The 23,226-nt window shown below is 47.1% G+C and overlaps 2 protein-coding genes across 4 annotated transcripts in view; one reads left to right on the forward strand and one right to left on the reverse strand.

Annotated features, from left to right (window-relative positions):
* Positions 1-3,930, forward strand: part of LOC119972335 (ALS2 C-terminal-like protein) — a 137,037-nt gene extending 133,107 nt beyond the window's left edge. For both annotated transcript variants that reach the window (XM_038808864.1, XM_038808865.1), the window contains one exon: positions 878-3,930. In XM_038808864.1, coding sequence (XP_038664792.1) covers positions 878-934 — 57 coding nt within the window. In that variant the 3' untranslated portion in view covers positions 935-3,930. The remainder of the gene's footprint in view (positions 1-877) is intronic.
* Positions 3,931-4,848: 918 nt separating this feature from the next.
* On the reverse strand, positions 4,849-23,166 carry jmjd4 (jumonji domain containing 4). Of its 2 annotated transcripts, none has more exons than XM_038808867.1 (6): positions 22,752-23,166; positions 19,362-19,527; positions 16,630-16,755; positions 8,344-8,611; positions 6,973-7,119; positions 4,849-5,220 (listed from the first exon to the last, which is right to left on the reverse strand). In XM_038808867.1, exons 1-6 carry the CDS (start codon positions 22,852-22,854, stop codon positions 4,909-4,911), a joined length of 1,122 nt encoding a protein of 373 aa, XP_038664795.1. In that variant the 5' UTR covers positions 22,855-23,166; the 3' UTR covers positions 4,849-4,908. The 2 variants fall into 2 exon arrangements, with proteins under 2 accessions (XP_038664795.1, XP_038664794.1); XM_038808866.1 differs by having other exon boundaries at positions 22,599-23,166.
* Between the last annotated feature and the right edge of the window lie 60 nt (positions 23,167-23,226).

Consider the following 23,226-nt stretch of genomic DNA (forward strand, 5'->3'; position numbering starts at 1 on the left):
AGAGGCAAAACTGCTAATCTCCAATTTCTCTCCTCAAGATTGTGGGGTGAAAGTCTTATTGCAGAGCTCAAGGTGATAATGTAGACCAACAGTCTACAATTTGATACAGAGCATGTACTGTGTTATTAGAGGAGCTAGCCTCTGGAACAGACAGTGTCCTACACCATTTATGATTCAAAAGGAATGACAATGAGAAAAATTATGAATTTTATTTTTTTATATGGCCAACAAACACTACCAATAGCTGATTGGTGATCATTCATTTTGCTCCTTTTTCTTGGCTGTTGCTGTGCTGCAGATGAATACAATATTTGTCCACAATCGCTACATTTCAAAGTAATTTCTCTCACACGTTGCGGATATAAGAAAAAAGAAATTGCACTTGTATAGATATTTTCTTGACCTCAGGATGTTCCAAAGTATATTTTTAAATTGAAGCCACTGTTGTAGAAAAGGTCGCAGCCAGTTTGCACTCAGCAAGGTCCCATAAATGTAGTGAGATGATAAATGCCAGATCAACTGTTTTGTGTGTTTGAGGGATAGATATTGGCCAGGACATGGAGAAATCCACTGCTCTTCGGACAGTGCGCTGGCATCTTTTATATCCGTCTAAGGGGACAAATGGTGCCTTAGCTTCATAGCGTCTCCAACAACACAGCACTCTGAAGTGCCAGCTTAATTTGTGTTCAAGTCTCAGGATTGGAAATTGAACACACATAAATATCCACTGAGGTGAGTGTTATCACGGAGCGAAAGCTAAACTTGGGGGCAATTCTCAGGGGGTCTGTATGAAAGGCATTTTAATTAAAGTAGATAGTTGTTGCTCTAGCCTGATACACAGACCATCTTCTAACTACATAAACTTGTTTCATTGCAGTCGTGCTACCAGCACATTCAAAAAGATGAACTACGGTCCAGGAGTTTGCCTAAATGATGTCTAACAACACAAAGGGAATACTCAGGAGAGCAACACTACAGAAGCATAGAACAGTGTGAAAATTGAATGCAATTGTAAGAGAGTGGTTTCTCCACCACCTCTTCACACAATGTGTAAATAGAATCAGGAAAATCTGACTTGCTGCTGGGAGATCCCTCAAAATTGAAGTTTCTCTTAAAGTGCGTGGTCTCTCCTTAGTAGCAGAAAAGACTCAACTGTAAGTATAAGGTGGGGATAGGTGAGCAAAAAAAGAGAATGGCTAGGTGGCAGAAAGAAGTGCGGCAATAATTAATTCAAAAATAGCAACACTAAAGTCTTCCATTTTAATTTTTAAAGCAGTGATCCAGCAGCTGTAACCCCCAGGAACTAAAGCATCAGCTCTAGAGTTTCCCCACCCGAGAAGGAATATGTTACTGAATGAGTAATGAGTGCTTTGGACCAATAAATGATATGACTTGTCATTTAAAACAAAACCCCACTGGTTCACTACTTCAAGTAAGGAAACGTGACATATTTAACTAGTCTGGCCTGAATACAATTCCAGTCCCACACCAATGTGATTGAAAATTCATTGCCCTTCAAATTTAACGTTGGGATATGGGCACCACTGGCATGGATTGCCCATCCCTGGTGCCTATAAGAATGTAGTGGGTCAGCAAGTGGAGGTGGGCAATATATTCTAACCCTGCCAGCTTCCTGAGAATGAATAAATAAAATAATCTTCTGACTACACTGCATTATAAATGGGTGCTACTACTTGCATATATGGAGTTCCCACCACTGTTAGACCAATGGTGCACTATCATCGCAAAATAATTCTGTATAGCACTGAAGAATGCCCATTAACTAGCCATGCAATTAATTCTTTGTGAATTTTGTTTGATTTATGAGTACATCTTCATTGAAATAGGGAGTTCTAATGAAGATCATACACTTTTCAATGTTTGCCGTTTTGATTTTGATATCTGAACCCATCAATTGAGCTGAAATCCTGTTCAGTTGCCTTCTGCATGATCAGCACTATCTGGCAATGACAAAAATGAGTGTTGCAGTTGCCATCAATTATTTTGTTATGCTGACAGCATTATGGAAGGATGCTGGTTCCTTCAACAAAAGTGATGGCAGTTTGCAGAAAGTAAAGGTGGGAGGTGGGGGACATTTAGGGAACACAGACTTGGGCCTAGGGGAGATGCTATGTTCTGATCTAATTAAAATGGCCAGTGTACACCATCTTGGGCCTCCTAAATGACTGGCTAATGCCAATGCTGCAGGAGATCAGTCAGATTGAAGACTCAGAGATGATGAGACAAATCAAGTAGCTAAGCCTGGCTTATGGGAGGAAGGCGACAAGTTCCATAGTTTAGAGGTCCTGGAGAAAAAATTAGTAAGAGTGAGTGATGATACTATGATTATACAAATTAATATTAGAGAAGCTTGGGGTGGAATTCTGCCATCCCCCTGGGGCAGGTTTTGTGGTGGGTGGAGTGGAGAATCAAGGGGGAGCCAAAAACTCAGACACCCGCCTGCATAAAATAACGTAGCAATTCTTCCAATAGCATGTTAATGGTGGGTCGGTCTTCTGCTTGATGATGGCGCAAAGCCAATTTGCATTCAGTTGCATCTCATGAATGTTCATTAGCACAACTGCCCGCTGGCATGCCATCCAGCCTTTAAATCTTGTCATTCCAGTGTGAAATTACATTTGCTAAAACCCGGTGGCACGCACAAGGCAGTCCACGATTTGCAAGAGACTTCGTGTTGATGGCAACACTGCCATTGTATTGTGCTGCGCCTGAAGCGCTGTTCACCACTCTACCAGAGCAGACCAATTCCTACCTCCATTTCCATGTTGGTTTTCATGGATCGCACTGTGCCACTGGACCAATAGATCCTCCTGTGTCACCGAGTTGGATCAGTGCTGCACCTGGGTTGGGAAGTACAGGGGTGTTCTCAGCCTTGGTGCCACACACCAGTGTTTTTCTGGAAGGACTGTCATAGAACCCTACAGTGCAGAAGGAGGTCATTCAGCCCGAGTCTGCACCTAGCCCCTGAAATAGCAGCCATCAAGGCGCCATCCCTGCCCTATGCCTGTAACCCGACCTAGCCTTTAGAAATTAATGGGCATTTAAGCATAGGCAAGCCACCTAACCTGCACATCTTTGGACTGAGAGGAAACCGGAGCACCCGGAGGAAACTCACGCAGGCACAGGGAGAACGTACAAACTCCACACAGTCACTCGCCCAAGTCAGTCACAAAACTGCATCCTGTGGGAGGAAATAAAGATGAAGAAAGGTGAGCATTTTATACTTACCTTTCAGAATATTCCCATTTTCTCAGCAGGCTTTCCACCTGGCAAACTTTTACTGAGATTCCACCATATGAAAGTGATGTGTGGGAGGCTTCCTGTACTTCCCAACGCAGGTGCAGCACTGATCCAACTCAGTGACACAGGAGGATCTATTGGTCCCCCATTTAAAATGGCGAATCTGGAATCCGACCCGCAAAAAGGCCAGAGGAAAATGGCACGGGACAGGGGAATCTACAGAAAAATCAGAGTTCCTACAAAAGAATTGTGTACCAAAACGCGACTCTGCACCCAGACAAAGTTGGCCCTTTGAGTCAAAATATTTGTAAGACATTGTATAAATGAATTTCCCTTTGCCACAAATGCAATATTGAATTTGTATGTGTGGAATGTCACACGTATTTCTACACTCATCTGCTCTGATGTGTTCCTATCACTGGGGTGAAACTGAAAAACATGTTGGTTTGCCGGTCCCATTATTACAATTTCACATCAAAGCCATTAGTGGGTGTAGCTCAGACACTTTACTGCGGTGGGGTATGTTTCTGCCGGCAATTGGAACAAACTCAAAGCTAAGGAAATCGATGAATGACGATATGTTTGTATATTATGCTTTTGTAACCAAATATTTTAATGTTTGAGATATTGCAGATTATAACTACCTTGAATAAATCTTTTTCACTTTTAGCCAGGTTTGTTCTTCATATTTAAACAGTATATCACTTTGTGTTTGAGAGTACAGAGGATTCCTCCACCCTCAAGTTAAATTGGAGCAAATGTTTCTTGATTCTTAACTGCTCCAAAACTCTCAGGCTTTTTAATATATATATATTTCCTTTGCATGCAGCAGTGCCCTGGACATTCCTCCAGGTCAAGCCTGAAGGGTTGGTAATCAGTTCTTTCATTTCATTCCTGTAATCAAGGAACAATCTGTAATGTTATTGTTGGAGTATTTGATACTGGAGGGAATCTAAGCCAAGTTCACTCTTCTCCACAACTGATATCCATGCTGTTTTCCAACGGTGAATCTTTCACACATCACACTCTCCTTGCCACTGACTGCTAAAGGCTCCCCTCTGCCACTTCTGCTCGGGCTAAGACCTATGAATCCCATGGGCTTATTTTCCACTATGTGCCATCTATAATGCAGAAATAGATGGAACCTCTAAGAATTGTACTTGAGATCTTCCTGGGCGGAATGGTAGCACAGTGGTTAGCACTGTTGCTTCACAGCACCAGGGACCCAGGTGCGATTCCCGGCTTGGGTCACTGTGCGGAGTCTGCACATTCTCCCTGTGCGTCTCTGGGTTTGCTCCGATTTGCTCCCACAAGTTCCAAAATATATGCTGATAGGAAATTTGGACATTCTGAATTCTCCCGCAGTGTACCTGAACACACGCTGGAATATGATGACTAGGGGCTTTTCACAGTAACTTCATTGCACTATTAATATAAGCCTACTTGTGACAATAACAATTATTATTATTATTAGTGAGAATCACTGCATTATTGTAGTCGTTATGGTTTTCCCCTTTATCCTATGTGGCTAAGAAATAGGGCTGTGGTCGTCTCCTCATAATCCGGAGGGTAATTCAGAATTCCAACTTTTCCTTGAACTGAAGAAACAAAAGTTGTCATTTAATTTGGTTGACGAGGAGTACAACATCACGACATGAGTGAATCCGTCATTTCTTTAATCTCATGCAGCAGGTTCTCTGGATGAGGACCCAACAAATCTGGGTCTAGCCGACTAAAGTCCTCATTGGCGAGCATTGCAGTCAGCACATCTTCAGTCCGGTGTAAATCGAACACTGAATGACACGGTCCGAGGGCAGAGAGTTCTGCAGGAAGTGTACTATGGAGGGCTGCTGAGTCTCCAGAAGTAGCCTCCAGTACTGCAATCCTGTTTTTGGCGATTATTTTCAGAAACTTGTAGAATTCACAGTAGTTGATTCCAGTGCATGATTTCAAGAGGAGCTGCATCAAATAGGAACAGAACACAGACATTGCTCACCAGCGAGAATAAAAATTGTATGTCTTTTTAAATTTTCAGATCATATAAATTCTGTCCCAATCGGAGTAAAACTTTTGCTACCCTGTCACATGAAACTCTCCAAGGTAAGGGATGGAGTTAATGTGTCACAAAATAATTCCAATCTCCCAATAACAGGGTTAGATGCAGAATAATCTGTTAAATAAGAATTTCCCAGGTCAGCTTTTGCAATGACATCAACAATCTGATTTACAGCCATTCTATGAAGAACACTCCCTACACTACCTTCCCTGCTGGTATTTCTTTCATAGTTGAATTTAAATGTGACATTCAAGCCATTTTACTTGCTAAGTATGGCACCAAAATTCAGCATGTGAATAAAAACTAACACAACCAAAGACTTCTAGAAGTTGGCTGTTTGCACCAGCACCAATCCCTTGCACAGAAAAAGCGATGAGGAGGAAAAGGAATACTCGTATCCAAGCTACCCTCAAGACTATCCACAGCACAGAATTCATGTCACAGTAGACCTACATATACTGTGCCATTGGCAAAACGTTTTCAAAACTTTCCTATGTTGGGACTCCTGCAAATAGAATTTGAGGTAGATTTAAGGCATTTATAAATAAACATCAAATAAAACCACAACCAAGATAAAAAAGATATGAGAGATGTGTGAGACAGAGCGTGCCCAGGAATAGTGATGCTGGTGTCTGGGATATTGTCTGTAAGGTAGATTCTGTGAGAAGGTCTATGTCAGGCTGTTGCTTGACAATTCTGTGAGCCTGCTCTCCCACTTTTGGCACAGTCCCAGATGTTAGAAAGGAGGATTTTGCAGAGCAGCAGTATATTCCGACACTCCTATATGTTCCGGCGACCCACAGCAGGCACCACAATGCACTGGAGAGTATCATTGGTATCAAGGTGCTAATTATTCAAAACCAGTCGAGGGAGCAGCACATGCCGTTCATATGCCTGACACCAGACTACCAAAACAACTGCTCTACTCACATCACAGCCACAGTAATGTTGGGCAAGACAGCAGAAATGTTTTAGGGATGTCCTCAAAGCATCCCTGAAAGGTCAAACATAACTGCTGACTCATGGAAGTCCCTGGCTTATGACCATATGGGGAAGGCTCATCAGGGAAGGAACTGAACACATCAATAGACTTAATTGGGAAAGTGCAGAGGAAAAGTCAAGTGTCAGGAGTGCACACACCTCCAACTAACCCATCTAGCCAATTATTCACCACCTGACCCGCATGTGACATACTTTGTAAATCGCGTATTAGACATATGAGCCATCTCAGAACCCATCGAACTGGAGTTGAAGCAAGTCATTCTGCACTTGCTGTTAATTATCTTAAAAATCTAATTGGTTCTCGAATACCTTTAGGGAAGGAAACATGCTATTCTTAAGCACATCTCCAGATCTACAGCAACGTGGTTGGCTCTGAATTACCTAACAAGCCAAGCATCAAATATCCACACAGAACATCACACAGATTTAACTGATCCGAGAAGATAGCCCATATCTTTACAGGGTAAGGAGCAGTAGACTATGAATGGTAGCCTTGCCAGCAATGCCTGCATACTGAAAATGAATAAAACTTGTATTACTGTATTGTGTTCCATTTCCCAAACTAGCCATTTTGCTGTGCTTCTCTAATTTACATCGAAATTCACTCATGAGGGCAAAGGAACAAACAAAAAGATTACTCTCTCCACCGATACCTGACAATGTTGGTGCCAGTCCTCCATGCAGTTCTTCCACTCGCCAATCTCCTGCTGAACTGCCGTCAGCTCCCCCTGTAGGAATTGCCACATGGTGTCTATGTTGCAACCATTTAGCCAGTTGTGATTGATGGAGATGGTGTCTTCCTGAACAGAAGAATATAAAATGATTACAGATTACACTACTTCAAAATACAGAGTAATTACTAGTCTGGCAATCATGAGGGCAAAATTTTAAATTCCAACTCCACAAATTAAGCCGTGAAAATCAAAGCATGGTGTTTAATCTGGACAAATGTGAGGTAATGCATTTTGATCGGTCTAACATAGAGGGGAAATATACCGTAAATGGTAAAACTCTTAGGAATATAGAAAGTCAAAGATCTGAGCGTGCAGGTCCATAGGTCTTTGAAGGTGGCAACACAAGCACACGGAATGCTTGCCTTCATTGGACGGGGCATCGAGTATAAAAACTGGCAAGTCATGCTACAGTTGTATAGAACCTTGGTAAGGCTGCACTTGGAATATTGCACACAATTCTGGTCGCCACACTACCAGAAGGATGTGGAGGCTGGGGAGAGGGTGCAAAGGAGGTTTACCAGGATGTTGCTTGGTCTGGAGGGTATTCGCTATGTGGGGAGGCTGAATAGACTTGGACTATTTTAATTGGAAAGACGGAGGTTGAGGGGTGACTTGATAGAGGTCTACAAGATTATATGGGGCATGGATAGAGTGGATGGGCAGACACTCTTTCTTAGGGAGGAAGGGTCAGTCATCAGGGGGCATAGATTTAAGATCCATGGGGCAAAGTTTAGAGATGTGCGAGGCAGGGTTTTTTATGCAGATGGTGGTGAGTGCCTGGAATGCGTTGCCAAGCGAGGTGGTGGAAGCAGATACATTAACAGTGTTCAAAAGACATCTTGACAAACACATGGATAGGACGGGTATAGAGGGATACAGCACTAGAAAATGCTGAGGGTTTTGCCAAAGGTTGATATCATTACCAGTACAGGCTTGGAGGGCTGAATGGCCTGTTCCTGTGCTGAATTGTTCTTTGAAAAGGTGTTCTCGTTTTACCAGGTATCCTGGGGGCCGTGGCCTTTTGCATCTCAATGACTGATGCCTCAGAAGTCCCTTGTGAGTGATACATTACTTACTCGGATTACCTACCTGCCAGGCACCTTTCGTATTTGCCCTGATTTTACTGTAGAATCCTTTTGAGATGATTTTTAAAAAATTCCATGACATCAACAGATCAAGAGTGAGCTACATTGTAATTGTCCAACACTCCTCATATTTTTAACTCTAAGGTACTCTTAATATATAGCCAGTGAAACCAACACCAAAATGGGACAATGATGTATTCCATACCAGATTGTATACTTGATGGTGCCAACTGCTGGGAACAAAGATGACCTCTCCAACCTCCTGCACTACCTCGATGGGTTGACAGCACTGGCTGTACTTTGGATAACGGTCCCTGTCTTGCAGGATTGGAGACTGGGCATCATAAACGAGGTTACCACTGCAGTCCTTCAAATGTTCCTCCTGACCAGGTGGGAACAGCAGCCACTTCTTCCGCCCGCAGATGTTGGCTGACCAGCTGTACGACCGGAATACGTCGGCGTGAAATGGTGTCCTGCAATTGGGAAGAGGAAAGGGAAATGTATCATGCCAGAATGAAACTAGAGTTCATTCACAAGATTTGCTTTTCGCTTCACCGAATGTAATCATTTTCTGCCTCAAGAAGGGATCAACCAAGAATTATATCCAGAAGATATATGCTCAGGAAGACAGTACAGCCACATTGCAAATTCCGGGATTTGGATATCTAATCAGCTGTAACAATGATGGAGGGAAGTGAAAAACAGTAATGCGTAAAATTTTTAAACTTGAGAGATTGGCAGATGAATAAAAATGTTTTCTTCTGATTTTTTTAAATGACGTGTCGTACCCACTGCAACCAGGAAACTGTTTAACAGGACAAGGGATTAACAGGGCAGAAGACATCACAATTTGTAATTAAGTATTTTTTTTTTATAAATGTTTTTTATTGAGTTTTCATGTTTTATATATGACAAGTTACAAATTATTAGAGAGAAAAAAAGAAAACACAAAAATTTAACATGTATATTTACAGGTAAGCATCTTTATAATAACAATTGTGGCCGCCCCCTTTAGCCAGCATACATATTTTACATTCCCCAATATGGCCGAGGCACATGTTTATAGGCATTTATTTATAGTTTGGTTTTGGGCCTTAGCTTGCCATCAAACCCCCATAACGAACCCGTAACCCCCCGCCCCCCCCCCCCCCCCCCCCCGGCTACCTTCCCCCGATTCCCGTCCATTTTCCCCTGATTCTTGGCCACCCGGCTATTCTTCCTTTTGTACGTTGGCCACAAACAGGTCCCGGAACAGTTGCATGAATGGCTCCCACGCTCTATGGAAGCCGTCGTCTGACCCTCGGATGGCGAATTTGATTTTCTCCATTTGGAGAGATTCCGAGAGGTCGGACAGCCAGTCTGCAGCTCTGGGCGGTGCTGCTGACCGCCAGCCAAACAGGATTCTACGGCGGGCGATCAGGGAGGCAAAGGCAAGGGCGTCCGCCCTCCTCCCCAGGAATAGATCTGGCTGGTCTGAAACCCCGAAGACCGCCACTATCGGGCATGGCTCCACCCTCACCCCCACCACTTTGGACATAGCCTCGAAGAAGGCTGTCCAGTAATCCACAAGTCTGGGGCAAGACCAGAACATGTGGGCGTGGTTGGCCGGGCCTCTTTGGCACCGTTCACATCTGTCCTCCACCTCCGGGAAGAACCTGCTCATACGGTTTCTCGTTAAGTGGGCTCTATGTACCACTTTTAGTTGTGTCAGGCTGAGCCTTGCGCACGTGGAGGTGGAGTTGACCCTATGCAGTGCTTCGCTCCAGAGTCCCCACCCTATCTCCATCCCCAGGTCGTCCTCCCATTTCCTTCTTGTTGCGTCCAGTAGGGTGTCGTCCCTTTCTACCAGTCGGTCATACATGTCGCTACAGTTCCCTTTCTCTAGGATACTTGCATCCAGTAGGTCTTCCAGTAGTGTCTGTCGTGGCGGTTGTGGGTACGTCCTTGTCTCCTTTCGTAGGAAGTTTTTGAGCTGCAGGTACCGTAGCTCGTTCCCCCCAGCTAGCTGAAATTTCTCTGTCAGTTCGTCCAGTGTTGCGATCCTGTCGTCCGTGTATAGGTCCCTGACTGTCAGTGTCCCCCCGTCCTGCCTCCACCTTTTGAAGGTGGCGTCAGTCAGTGCTGGTGCGAACCTATGGTTGTTGCAGATGGGAGCCTTGTCCGACATTTTGGTCAGGCCAAATTGCTGCCGCAGTTGGTTCCAGGATTGGAGGGTGGCTGTCAACACTGGGCTGCTGGAGTGTTTTTTGGGTGGGGATGGGAGTGCTGCCGTGGCGAGGGCCCGGAGGGAGGTCCCCATGCAGGAGGCCTCCTCCGCACGCACCCACTCAGCTTCTGGCTCCTGGATCCATCCCCTTACTCGCTCGGCTGTTGCCGCCCAGTGGTAGAATTGTAGATTCGGGAGGGCTAGCCCCCCCCTGGATTTTGTTTTTTGTAGGACCTTCTTTGGGATCCTAGCATTTTTACCCCCCCATACGAACGCCATGATAAATTTGTCCAGCGCTTTGAAAAAGGCCTTGGGGATGTAGATCGGAATGGATCTAAACAGGAAGAGGAACCTGGGCAGTAAGTTCATTTTGATCGTCTGGACTCTTCCCGCGAGGGAGAGCGGGAGTGTGTTCCATCTTTGCAGGTCCTTTTTAACTTCCTCCGTCAGGCTGGTGTGGTTCCATTTGTGGATCCCTTTCCAGTCATGGGCTATTTGGATGCCCAGGTAGCGGAATTTGTGTCGGGCTTGTTTGAACGGCAGCCCCTTTAGTGCTGCCCCCCCCCCCTTGCGGGTGTAGTGGGAAGATCTCACTTTTGCTCATGATGAGTTTGTAGCCCGAGAAGGCTCCAAACTCTTTCAGCGCAATGATTCCGTCCATGCTGCTTTGTGGGTCCGAGATATAGAGGAGCAGATCATCCGCATAGAGTGAGACTCTGTGCTCTCTACCTCCCCTTCGGATCCCCCTCCAATTTTTTGCTGCCCTGAGCGCGATTGCTAGCGGTTCGATTGCTAGTGCGAACAGCAGCGGGGACAGTGGGCATCCTTGTCTGGTGCCCCTGTGCAGCTGGAAGTATTGGGAGTTGGTATTGTTGGTCCGTACACTCGCCATGGGAGCATTGTATAGGAGCTTTACCCAAGCGGTGAACCCTGTTCCAAGCCCGAACCGCTCCAGTACCTCTATGAGGTATTTCCATTCGACTCTGTCGAAGGCCTTTTCTGCGTCCAGGGAGACGATCACCTCTTGTGTTCTCTCCCCGGAGGGGGTCATTATCACGTTCAGCAGGCGCCTGATGTTCGCGGTAAGCTGTCTACCTTTGATGAAGCCCGTCTGGTCCTCTGTGACCATCTCAGATACACAGTCTTCTAGCCTTTTGGCTAGGATTTTGGCCAGTATTTTGGCGTCTGCGTTCAGCAGAGATATGGGTCTGTATGACCCACATTCCATTGGGTCTTTGTCTTTCTTAGGTATCAGCGAGATTAAGGCCTGTGCTAACGTGGGTGGCAGTGTGCCCCTAGCTAGCGAGTCTGTGAACATCTCCCGCAGGTACGGGGCCAGCGCTGTCGCGAATTTTTTGTAGAAGCCCGCCGGGAATCCGTCCGGTCCCGGCGCCTTCCCCATCTGCATGGAGCTAATGCTGTCCATGATCTTTCCCAGTGCTAGTGGTACTTCCAGATCCCGTTTTCTGCCCTCTCCCACGACTGGTATGTCCAGTCCATCAAGGAACCAGTTCATCCCAGCCTTTCCCGTTGGGGGCTCTGAGGTGTACAGCTCTTGGTAGAAGGCCTTGAAGGTTTTGTTAATCCTCTCTGGTTCCGTTTCCAACGTGCCTCTGGTACCTCTGATTTGCGCAATTTCTCTGCTGGCTGCCTGCTTTCTCAGCTGGTGTGCCAACAGGCGGCTGGCTTTGTCTCCGTGTTCGTACAGGGCCCCGCGTGCCTGGCGGAGTTGGTGTACTGCTTTCCTGGTGGAGAGCAGGTCAAAGTTCCTTTGTAATTCTTTTCTCTCCGCCAGGAGCTCTACGGTCGGGGCCTCGGAGTATTTACGGTCTACCTCCAGTATGGAGTCGACCAGCTTCTGCCTAGCCACCCTTTCCTCCCTATCTCTTTGCGCTTTGAAGGCAATGATTTCCCCTCTTAGTATGGCCTTAAGAGCTTCCCAGAACGTGGAGGATGGGACCTCCCCGTTTTGGTTGTTCTCCGTGTACTCTGCTATGGCCCGCGCTATCCTTTAGCTGAAGGCCTTGTCAGCTAGTAAGGCACCGTCCAACCTCCATGTGGGGCGCTGGGCCCTTCCCGTCTCCAGCCGCACGTCCATGTAGTGTGGGGCGTGATCTGATATCACAATTGCGGAATATTCCACCTTGTCTATCCCTGGAAGCACCGTTTTCCCCACCACAAAGAAGTCAATTCTGGTGTACACGTTGTGTACTGGGGAGAAGAAGGAGAATTCTTTCTCCCCCGGGTGGGCGAATCTCCAGGGGTCCACTGCTCCCATCTGCTCCATATAGTGACTGAGTTCCCTTGCCATGCTTGAGGTTTTCCCCGTTTTGGGGTTTGATCTGTCCGTCTTTGGATCCTGTACACAGTTGAAGTCCCCCCCCATGATTAGTCGGTGCGTCGCTATGTCCGGGATTTCTGCCATGGTCTTTTGGCTGAAGCTCGTGTCGTCCCAGTTGACTAGAACTACCGGCGCCCCATCCAGGGCCCCGCTGACCATGACATACCGCCCCCCTGGGTCTGTAACCGTCATTGTCACCCTAAACCTTGTCCTCTTGCCGATCAGGATCGCCACCCCCCTGGCCCTTGTCCCATAACAGGAATGGTAGGTTTGTCCCACCCAGCCCTTTCTTACCCGCAGTTGGTCCTGCTCCCTCAGGTGCGTCTCTTGGAGGAAGACTATGTCGGCCCTCATGTTTCTGAGGTGGGTGAGGACTCTAGATCTCTTCACTGGGCCGTTAAGTCCCCTTACGTTCCAGGTGATTATCCTGGTGGGGGGCTTCTGCCCCCTCGCTCCTGTGGGATTAACCATATTTGTCCGGTGGATGCTCCCCTGCCCTCTGGGGTTTCCCTGTTAGGGGGCCGTCCAGGATGGCCACTATCACTGCTCTCCCCATGCGGTTGGGTCTCTGTGCTCCGGGGTTTCCCCTTGTCCCGGGGGCACCCGCCATGGCCGTCCACTGTGTGTCCGCCACGCGGGTAGTCCCCTGCACTCCAGGGGCCCCCTTCGCCCACAGACCGTACTGGGTGGGTGCTTGCAGCGGTTCCCTGTTTCGAGCCCTTGGTTGTGGCACTTTGTGGCCCTGTTCCTTTTCTGGCCTCTTTTGTCCCTGCATTTCCCCTCCCTGGTCTCTCGCACCCTGAGTGACCCCCGCCCCCCCCCCGCTCTCTCCCTTTTTTTCCCCCCTCCCCTGTATACCTCTCCTTTGCCCCTCTATCCCCTATTCCTGTCCCCGTTTGCTCTCCCGACTTTGATGGGTGATCCCCCCCCCCCTCCCCTGCCTGGCGCCTTCCCCCCTGTTGGGGGTGCGCTGCGGCCCTGCTTTGTTGCGTGCCCCCGTCGCTAGCTTTCCTGCTAGTACAGTGGCTCCCCTCTCGGAGGTTGCTGTCCCGCTTCTCCTCTGCCTGGCCTCTACAGTTTTCTGCCCGCTCCTCCTCCACCTTACCCTGCGCCCCTCTCGCCTGCTCTCCCTTCTCCAATACTCCCGTTCCCTCGTGCTGGGGCCTGGCCTCCCACCTGGAGCGGTCCCTTGGGCAGTGGGTTGTTTTTTGTTCTGGGTGTTCCTGCCGGGGGGGAGGGGGCTGGCTTTGCCTCGCCCCTCCCCACCCCCCCGTCGGCGTGTCGTTTCTCCTTGCCATGGGCCCCTCGTCCCTACCCCCCCTGGCGTTTTTCCAGCCCGTGCTCCTCGACGAACCTATTCGCCTCAGCAGGGGCTGTAAAGAAATATTCCTTGTTTTGGTATGTGACCCAGAGTTTTGCTGGGTACAGCATACCAAAACGCACTTTGCTCTTGTAGAGAGCTGCTTTCGCTCTGTTGAACTCAGCACGTCTCTTAGTTATGTCCGCTCCAAGATCCTCGTAGACTCGGATGGCATGCCCTCCCCATTTGCAGGCTCTATTTTCCTTGGCCCAGTGCAGGATTGTCTCCCTATCCCGGTACCGGTGCAGTTTGGCTATGCCTGCTCTCGGTTGTTCCCCTGCCTTGGGCTTCGGGCGCAGTGACCGATGAGCTCTGTCCATTTCCGGTGGGGTGGGAAAAGTATCCCTCCCCACTAAGGTGCCCAGCATCGCAGCCACGTATGCTGTGGGGTTTCTGCCCTCGATCCCCTCTGGCAGGCCCACTATCCTAACATTTTGCCTTCTCGAGCTGTTTTCCTGGTTGTCTACCCTGCCCTTCAGGCTCCCCTGTGTTGCACCCAGTCTCGCCACTTCCCTCTCCAGGGCTGTGACCCGGTCGCTCATGTCGGTCGCTGCTTTCTCCAGCTCTTTAATGGTTGCCTCATGGGCTTCCAGTGGGCTTCCAGTTTCTCCTCTTGGGCATCCACTTTCTCCTCCAATCTGGTCAGAGCCTGCTGCACCCCTGACATGGCCCTGGCCACTGCTGCCTGTACTGCGGCCTCTGCGTCCGCTTTCAACTCTGCCTTGATTGCCTGCAGCTGCTCCCTCACCACCTCGGCAAAGGCTGCCTTCCAATTCACGCCCCCCTCTAACCCCAGGGGAGAGGGTACCTGTCTGTCCAGCGCTTTTTGATGTGGCGATACATCCGTCCCGCCGCTTCGTGTGCTGATTCGTTCGCCTGAGCTGGCTTGCCCTTTGTCCCGTCTGCTTCTGTTGCCCCCTTTTCCTTGGCTCCCTTCTGGCATTTTTTTCTCCCCCTTCCCTTTCATCTTTTCTTCTCCCCTTGTTTTTTTTCCCCCCTTTTCCGCACCCTATTTTTATTTTATTTATTATTATTATTATTTTTTTTTTATTTCCCCCTCCCCTCTCCTCCCTTCTTTCCTTACCCCTTTATTTTATTTATTTATTTCTTAATTATTTTCTCTCCTCCTCCCCGCTTTTATGCAACTCCTCTCAGGTGGACTTACTTTTGCTGGGAGCGAGTGTAAAAAGAGAGAAAATAGTATATATACCCCTCCCTCTCTCTTTAACAGTTTTCTTTTGGGTTTAAAAAAAAAGAAATAAAAGTCCTTTTTTGTTTTCTCTCCCCCTTCCTCTCTCCTCACTCACCCAGGAGAGAGAGAGAGAGGCTTTTGCCCAGTCCCTTTGTTCTTGCCACGTGGTGGTCGCTGCCGTTTGGGGGGGGAGGGGGGGGTTGGGCCGGTCCCCGCTGCCGCACTTTGCACCCCGCGTCCTCCTGGTCACTGCCGCCGGCTGGGGCCCCCTTCGGTCCCTGCCGCACCGCTCGTGGCTACCTTTCTTAAGCATATCTATTAAACCAGGCTTTTGGTCACCTTCCAACTCTTGCTACTGTTTCTGTTTTTCTTGTGTGAAGTGCCTTGTGACATTTCCACATTAAATAAGCTGTATAAATGTGATTTGTTTTGTTTTTACTGTATCTCAGATCTTCAATATTGTTCAATTTTCAGCTCTATATTTTGACTCCGAGCTACATCTTCCCATCAGAATGCTGTGGTCAAAATCTGAAGAGTAGTATTCTGATGGGAAGATGTTCAGCCGCTTGACGTTTCCATTCATGTTTTTATGAATGGAAACGGCAAGTGGCTGAACGACGCTAGTAAAGCCAGCTGGAAAGCTGTTCGAATCGCGAACAGCTTTCACAGCAGAATTCACTCTTCCCATCTTCCCATCAGAATACTACTCTTCAGATTTTGACCACAGCATTCTGATGGGAAGATGTTCAGCCACTTGACGTTTCCATTCATGTTTTTATGAATGGAAACGGCAAGTGGCTGAACGACGCTAGTAAAGCCAGCTGGATGCTATGTGACTTATCTTGGCCAGCATTTCACACCCGCGATTTTTGTACCACGCGTATCATGCGACCCCCGAAATTTAGGCTTCAAATTAGGTGCTCAAAAGTCGCATGTTATGCGAGTATATACGGTATTATAATCTGGAATACACTGCCCCACTGGGTGAGGGAAGCAGTTTCAATAGTAACTTTCAAAAGGGAATTAAATATACCAGAAAGGGAATAAATCCAATAAGAATTCAGGAAACATCTCAAACTAATGTGAAACTGACAGCCACAAGGAGTAGTTGGGACATGCAGCATAGCTGCATTAAAGAGAAAGCTAGAAAGAAAAATGATGGACAAAAGGTGGATATGCCGATATGGTTGAATGGATAGGAAGAGGCTTGTGTGGAGTATAAATTCTGGCATAGATCAACTTGGTTGAATGGTCTGATTCTGTGCTGTAGACTGTATATAACTCTATGTAACTCTGTCAGAGCTTCACATGCACTGCATGATCTCCATTCATGGACGATCCTCTATGTCCTTTATATAGGAGCAAACTCTTTCTGATACAGGATACACTTACCACGATCCTTTGGGACCCATGTAAACAAAACGATAATCGTCCAATTCCATAGTATCCCAGTATTCATTCAGCCAGTCAGACTGGAAGAAGAGAGGAGTATTGTAAACTCCGTGATCAGGGAAAACCCTAAAACCCAAAAATTACAATAGTGTAAGAAACATTCATCAAACCTGTTTCTTCCAGACTATATAATCTGCCCACCTGGTCACGGCTTGCAAACTTTATCCTTATTAAAGTGCTTTATTAGAATCAGAGTCTTACAGCACAGGAAGCGGCCCTTCGACTCATCTTGTCTGTGCTGACCATCAATCCCCTATCTATTCTTATCCCATTTTCCAGCACTTGGTCTGTAATGGTGTATGCTATGGTGTTTCAAATGTTCAATGAAAAGCTTCTTAAATGTTGTGAGGGGTCCCGCAGCACCCAGACAAAACCGATACTACAAGCCATTAGCATAGGAATCAGCTATCTCCGGGGACAAAAAAGAAACATTTAAGCAATCGGTACCAGAGCAGACTCCCCGGCGCCAGTGGAGACTAAAACAAAGGCAGGACAACGGTCACCTAGGACCACCCAGCGATCAAGCAACGACCCCTTTATTGGAGAAAATCAATACAAATGATTAGGACATGGTCCAAGTAATTGAGGCGAAGTTCAAGGCCCGCCCAAAAAGGCGTGAAGCCCCTTTGGGGAATAAAGAGGTGCCCCCAAGACAGATCGCTCTCTTCTTCTTCACCTTCATCTTGGCCCTCAGCGACGAGAGACCCGCCAAGCACCAGATAAGCAAGTCTAAAGTCAACGCACGCTACGAGATAGGCGCTCTTAGCTATTATTCTATACCAGTTCGATGCCAGCAGCCTGAGAACCGGACAACAGTCATTGTTCCTCTGACTGAGTGGGCACCCGAAGCTAGGTATAGGCTTTTAGTAGTAGTTGTAGTTTAGTGAGTAGAGTTTGTGCACGAGTATAATTGACTGTGTGTGTAAATAAATGTGCATTGATTTCAAACTTACTAACTGGTGTATCGAGTCTTTGATCAGTATTCGGTTTTGAACCTTGTGGCGGTATCGAAAAGATACCTGGCGACTCTTGAGCAAACGTAATTAAAACAGGGCAAATTAAGGAGAGCATAATGAGCAACAGAAGGAAGACTTATCAGAACAAAAGCTGAACATTGGAAAGACATTGACTGGAAATCATCCCAGTGCGTCAAAGATCTTTATCCTTTTCAATTTGGCTCTGTTTCATTCCTTAGCTCTAGAGTCGCCAGGTATCGTTAAAATACCGCCACAAGTTTCAAGTTCAAGTTCAGACCAATAACTCAATACACCAGTTAGTAAGTTCAAACAAGACACGTTTATTATAATAGTTATCTACTAATTATGCATATAAAACTACAAGACTAGGCTAATCCTACCACTAACAGGCCAATGCTTATCTGGAATAAGGGAATTGCCGGATCAGGGAACAATGGCCTCTAGCTTTGTCCTGGATCCGCAGGCTTCCAGTCGGTGTGGACTAAAGGGGTCAGGAGTGTCTACTCTCGTAGCGTGCGTTGTGTGACACTTACTTGGTGGCGGCTGCTGATCAAGCCTCCTCTTCTCAAGGTCTTCTGCTGCAATGGTGGTCAAGGAGAGTGCTGGCTAAGAGGAGCTGGTCAAGAGAGCGAGCTGGGGTCAGGGTCTCTGTCTTATACCTCTCCCAGGGTCTCGCGCCCACTTGGGCAGACCCTCTATACTCTCAATCGATTGAGTCCTTCCCAATCGATTGATTTGAATTTGCCCAATAACGGGGAAGTCCCTCGATCACTGGGTGGTTCTTGGGGCTTATTGTTTTGGACTTCTCTTGGCGCAGAGAAGTCTGGCCTTCTATTCACTGTAGCGATTTGAGTTAACTTGTTTCCATTGTACCTGGGAATCACCGGGTATCGCCTCATTAGTATGCTAACTTGTTTTCTTTCACAGTGCTGTCTGGTTTCTGCAGCAGTCAGAATACACAAGCGCTTTTGCAAGCTGCTTGCTTTTGCAACATGTCCATTTTCCCTGCATTCTTCGCAATCTTCCATTTTGTGTTGGGCAGTTGCCACCCCAGGTGGCTACAGTTGGGAAAGGGGTTGTAGATAGTCAGCTGCATTTTCTGTCCATTTAATTATATTACTATACATAATAAAACGTTCCTTGTGTTAAAGTTACAACCTGGTGACTGCAGTTTATTGGGCTCAACCAAGGACCTCGGGAATTTTAAATAAAATCTAATTTCACCTGTGGTGCGACTCTGGGTCAAGTGGGGCTGGAATTGACTGCGCACTAGCCCAAGGTGTCGTAAGAATAACTTTCCAATTTCCAAAGCTAATGATCCTTGTGACTTCCATGAGTAAGTTTGCTAGCTCAGTGCCAAATGAGAACCTACATTTATTTAGTCCCCCACCGGAAGCATCAAAATGTTTCCTGTACAATGAATTAATCAAGTGCAGTCACTGATCTTTTTAAAACAAGGACAGGGCAGTTTTTTTGTTGAGGACCCTCATCTACGGGAACCAGCTTGACTCCACCCACTCATTTCATTTGGGACCAATACAGCCAAGAGACATAGGGGGAATTTCATTCTACTGATCTCAGCTAGATTTTTTAGCTAACTCTGCTAACTGTATTGTAGGGTTATTGTAGGGCTCAGAAAAATGATTTGTTTGTTTGAAACTGAGTAATGCAGGAATAATTCTGTTCTGCACTAACCTGTGCATGTGCCAGTCTTTCATATACAAGCAGCCCTGCAGAGATGAATAGCCACTCTCCCTGTGCTCTCTCCAGTAACTGAGGTAGTCCCTGAAAGGGATATTGTGCTTTGGATTTGCATTGTATTCCTTCACATCGCAGTTGGCCACGGGGACAATGAAATCACCTGCAAATATCAAAGGGGAATAGTTTAAATAGTGCAAGATAGCAGAGTCACAAGGAATGCACATAGAACATAGAACAGTACAGCACAGAACAGGCCCTTCAGCCCTCGATGTTGTGCCGAACAATGATCACCCCACTTAAACCCACGTAACCCGTATACCCGTAACCCAACAAACCCCCCATTAACCTTACACTACGGGCAATTTAGCATGGCCAATCCACCTAACCCGCACATCTTTGGACTGTGGGAGGAAACCGGAGCACCCGGAGGAAACCCACGCGCACACGGGGAGGACGTGCAGACTCCACACAGACAGTGACCCAGCCGGGAATCGAACCTGGGACCCTGGAGCTGTGAAGCATTGATGCTAACCACCATGCTACCGTGAGACCCTAGAATTTGTTCATAGTTATGTCCCACAGAGAGAAATATGATGACTAGATAATAGCCTGAGGTGCAGACTCCATGGAGAATTGCTTATTTTTTATTCTTTCATGGGATGTGGATGTCACTGGCGAGGCCAGCATTTGTTGTCCATTCATAATTGCACTTAAGGTGGTGGTGAGCTACCTTGAACCGCTGAAATCCCTAAGGTGTAGGCACACCCACAGTGCTATTAGGGAGGGAGTTCTGGGATTTTGATTTGGCGACAGTGAAGGAATAGTGATATAGTTCCAAGTCATGAAGGTGTGTGGTTTGAAGGGGAACCTGCAGATATGCTGTTCCCATGCATCTGCTGCTCTTGTCCTTCCAGGTGGTAGAGATTGCGGGTTTGGAAGGTGCTGTCAAAGGAGGCTTGGCGAGTTGCGATAGTGCATCTCGGAGATGGTACACACTGCTGCCTCTGTATGTCAGTGGTGGAGGGAGTGAATGTTTAAGGTGGTGGATTAAAGCTTTGACCTGGATGGTGTTGACGTTCTCGAATGTTGGTGGAGCTGCACTCATCCGTACAACATCAAACTCCTGACTTATGCCTTGTAGATTTTGGACATCTTTGGGGAGTCAGGAGGTGAGTTATTCACCACATGATTCTGAGGTTCTGAACTGCTCTTTAGTCTCAGTACTTATCTGGCTGGATCCATTCAGATTCTGATCAATGGTAATCCCAGCCTCTTGCTAGTGAGATAATAATATGATCCAGATAATGTCCCCCCTGAGAAATCTGACAAGACTTTGGTTTAACGTCTCTTCTGAAAAAATGCATCTCCACTACTGCAGTATAGTTTCAGCCAGGATTTTGTGCTCAAGGAATGGGACTTAAACCCACACCCAGGGTAATGCTCTTGGGTCAAATCCCACCATGGCAGATGACGACATTTTAATTCAATTTTAAAAATCTAGAATTAATGATGATGACCATGAAACAATTGTCAATTAATCATAAAAACCTATTCGGTTCACTAGCATCCTAACTTTAAGAAGTCTCACAACGCCAGGCTAAAGTCCAGCAGAATTCACACCTCTAAGTTAGAAGGGTGTGGGTTTAAGAATCTGAATGGATCCAGCCAGATAAGTACTGAGACTAAAGAGCAGTTCAGAACCTCAGAATCATGTGGTGAATAACTCACCTCCTGACTCCCCAAAGCCTGTCCAAAATCTACAAGGCATAAGTCAGGAGTTTGATGTTGTACGGATGAGTGCAGCTCCACCAACATTCGAGAACGTCAACACCATCCAGGTCAAAGCTTTAATCCACCACCTTAAACATTCACTCCCTCCACCACTGACATACAGAGGCAGCAGTGTGTACCATCTCCGAGATGCACTATCGCAACTCGCCAAGCCTCCTTTGACAGCACCTTCCAAACCCGCAATCTCTACCACCTGGAAGGACAAGAGCAGCAGATGCACGGGAACAGCATATCTGCAGGTTCCCCTTCAAACCACACACCTTCATGACTTGGAACTATTTCACTATTCCTTCACTATCGCCAAATCAAAATCCCAGAACTCCCTCCCTAATAGCACTGTGGGTGTGCCTACACCTTAGGGATTTCAGCGGTTCAAGGTAGCTCACCACCACCTTAAGTGCAATTATGAATGGACAACAAATGCTGGCCTCGCCAGTGACATCCACATCCCATGAAAGAATAAAAAATAAGCAATTCTCCATGGAGTCTGCACCTCAGGCTATTATCTAGTCATCATATTTCTCTCTGTGGGACATAACTATGAACAAATTCTATACATTATGACAGTAGTTACACTTCAGATGTGCTTCACTGTCTGCACAGTATTTTGGGACGAAGGCAGTATGTAAATGCAAGTCCTTCTTTCTTTTTCTCTCTTAAAGGCACTGACTCGAGCTGGAATAACATTCCCTGGGCAACCCATATTGTCATCACCCGTCATCAATCACCTTGCCCCCAACACTTCTGCCGTTGAACATCAACACTCTAGCACCCTGCTATCCCACAGTAAATCTTTATTATTTAACTGAATAATTGATTGTCAGGCAGCTTCTATCCCTTTTGCAGATATTCTATTACCAATAGCAAATGTGCGCATTGAATTTTGTGTTATAAAATTTTTTTTGATTTTTTTTTACTGGATGTGGCTTCGCTGGCTAGACCAGTATTTGGTGCCCAACCATAACTGCCCTTGAGACGGTGGTGGTGAGTTGCCTTCTTGAAACACTGCAGTTCATATGGTGTAGGTACACCTATTGTGCTGTTAGGCAAGTAGAGAGTATTCCATGACACTCCTGGCTTGTGTCTTGTAGATGGTGGGCAGGCTTTAGGGGTCAAGAGGTGAGTTACTCGCCATCGGATTCCTAGCCTCTGACTTGCTCTGGTAGCCACAGTATTTATAAGACTAGTCCAGTTGAGTTTGTGGTCAAACTCTCTGTTTTATGTTCGGATTCTACCAGCAGTGTCCCTGGAAATGATTTTTTAATTCCCGAAGACACCAGGAAGGTTGGCAATGATGCAGGAATGGGAGATATCACAAGCTAAACCCAATCCTCTCCTCGCCCATAAACCACACGTACAAAGTCTCCCACTTTGACAGTCCAGGATTGGATCCAGCCCCCCTTCAGCGACACACAGCCCAAGACAAAAAAGGACACTGACCAAAACGTTCCAGCAAGTACTCATAGTCAGGTTTGCCATCCCCTTTTACCCAGTGCTGCCGGCTTCTCCAGCTTGCCGTGAACTCAGGAGACAGAATACACGGGTAATTAGGAAGCAGAAAGCCCCTGAAGAACTCCGAGTAAGTCAGCTCACTTTCCCGGAGGTAATCTAGCTTCGGGCCCTTGTGAAACTCTTCATAGGAAGGCCTGTCACCCTGGAAAAACACCAGGGCGCTCTTCAAAGTCTCCTCGTCCATGTGGAGTCACTAATCCCATATTAAATGATCAGACTCCATCCTGTGCCTTTCATTCCTCACGGCTCTGCCGCTGCTGGTCCGGTTTTGAAGTTAATCAAATCGGCACAAACTGCACCACAATTAACCCAACAGCGGCCTCGGCTGGTCGGTGAACTGCCCGGCCCGGGGCCGTCCCTTTGTAATGGCCAAGGCCTCCCTCCGTTTGTCAGGCTGACTCCAATACCCAGTCCTCACTGAGACAGGGACCCCAGAGCCGGCGGACAGGATAAACCAAGTACCGGTTACCGGCTGAGCAGCGTGGGGTGGGGGGGGGGGGGGGGGGGGAGGGAGCGGCGGAGTCTGGGTGACTGACAGGGGTAGGGGCGGGGTCTG

The sequence above is a fragment of the Scyliorhinus canicula genome, chromosome 10, assembly GCF_902713615.1.
Source record: "Scyliorhinus canicula chromosome 10, sScyCan1.1, whole genome shotgun sequence".
Taxonomy (NCBI): domain Eukaryota; kingdom Metazoa; phylum Chordata; class Chondrichthyes; order Carcharhiniformes; family Scyliorhinidae; genus Scyliorhinus; species Scyliorhinus canicula.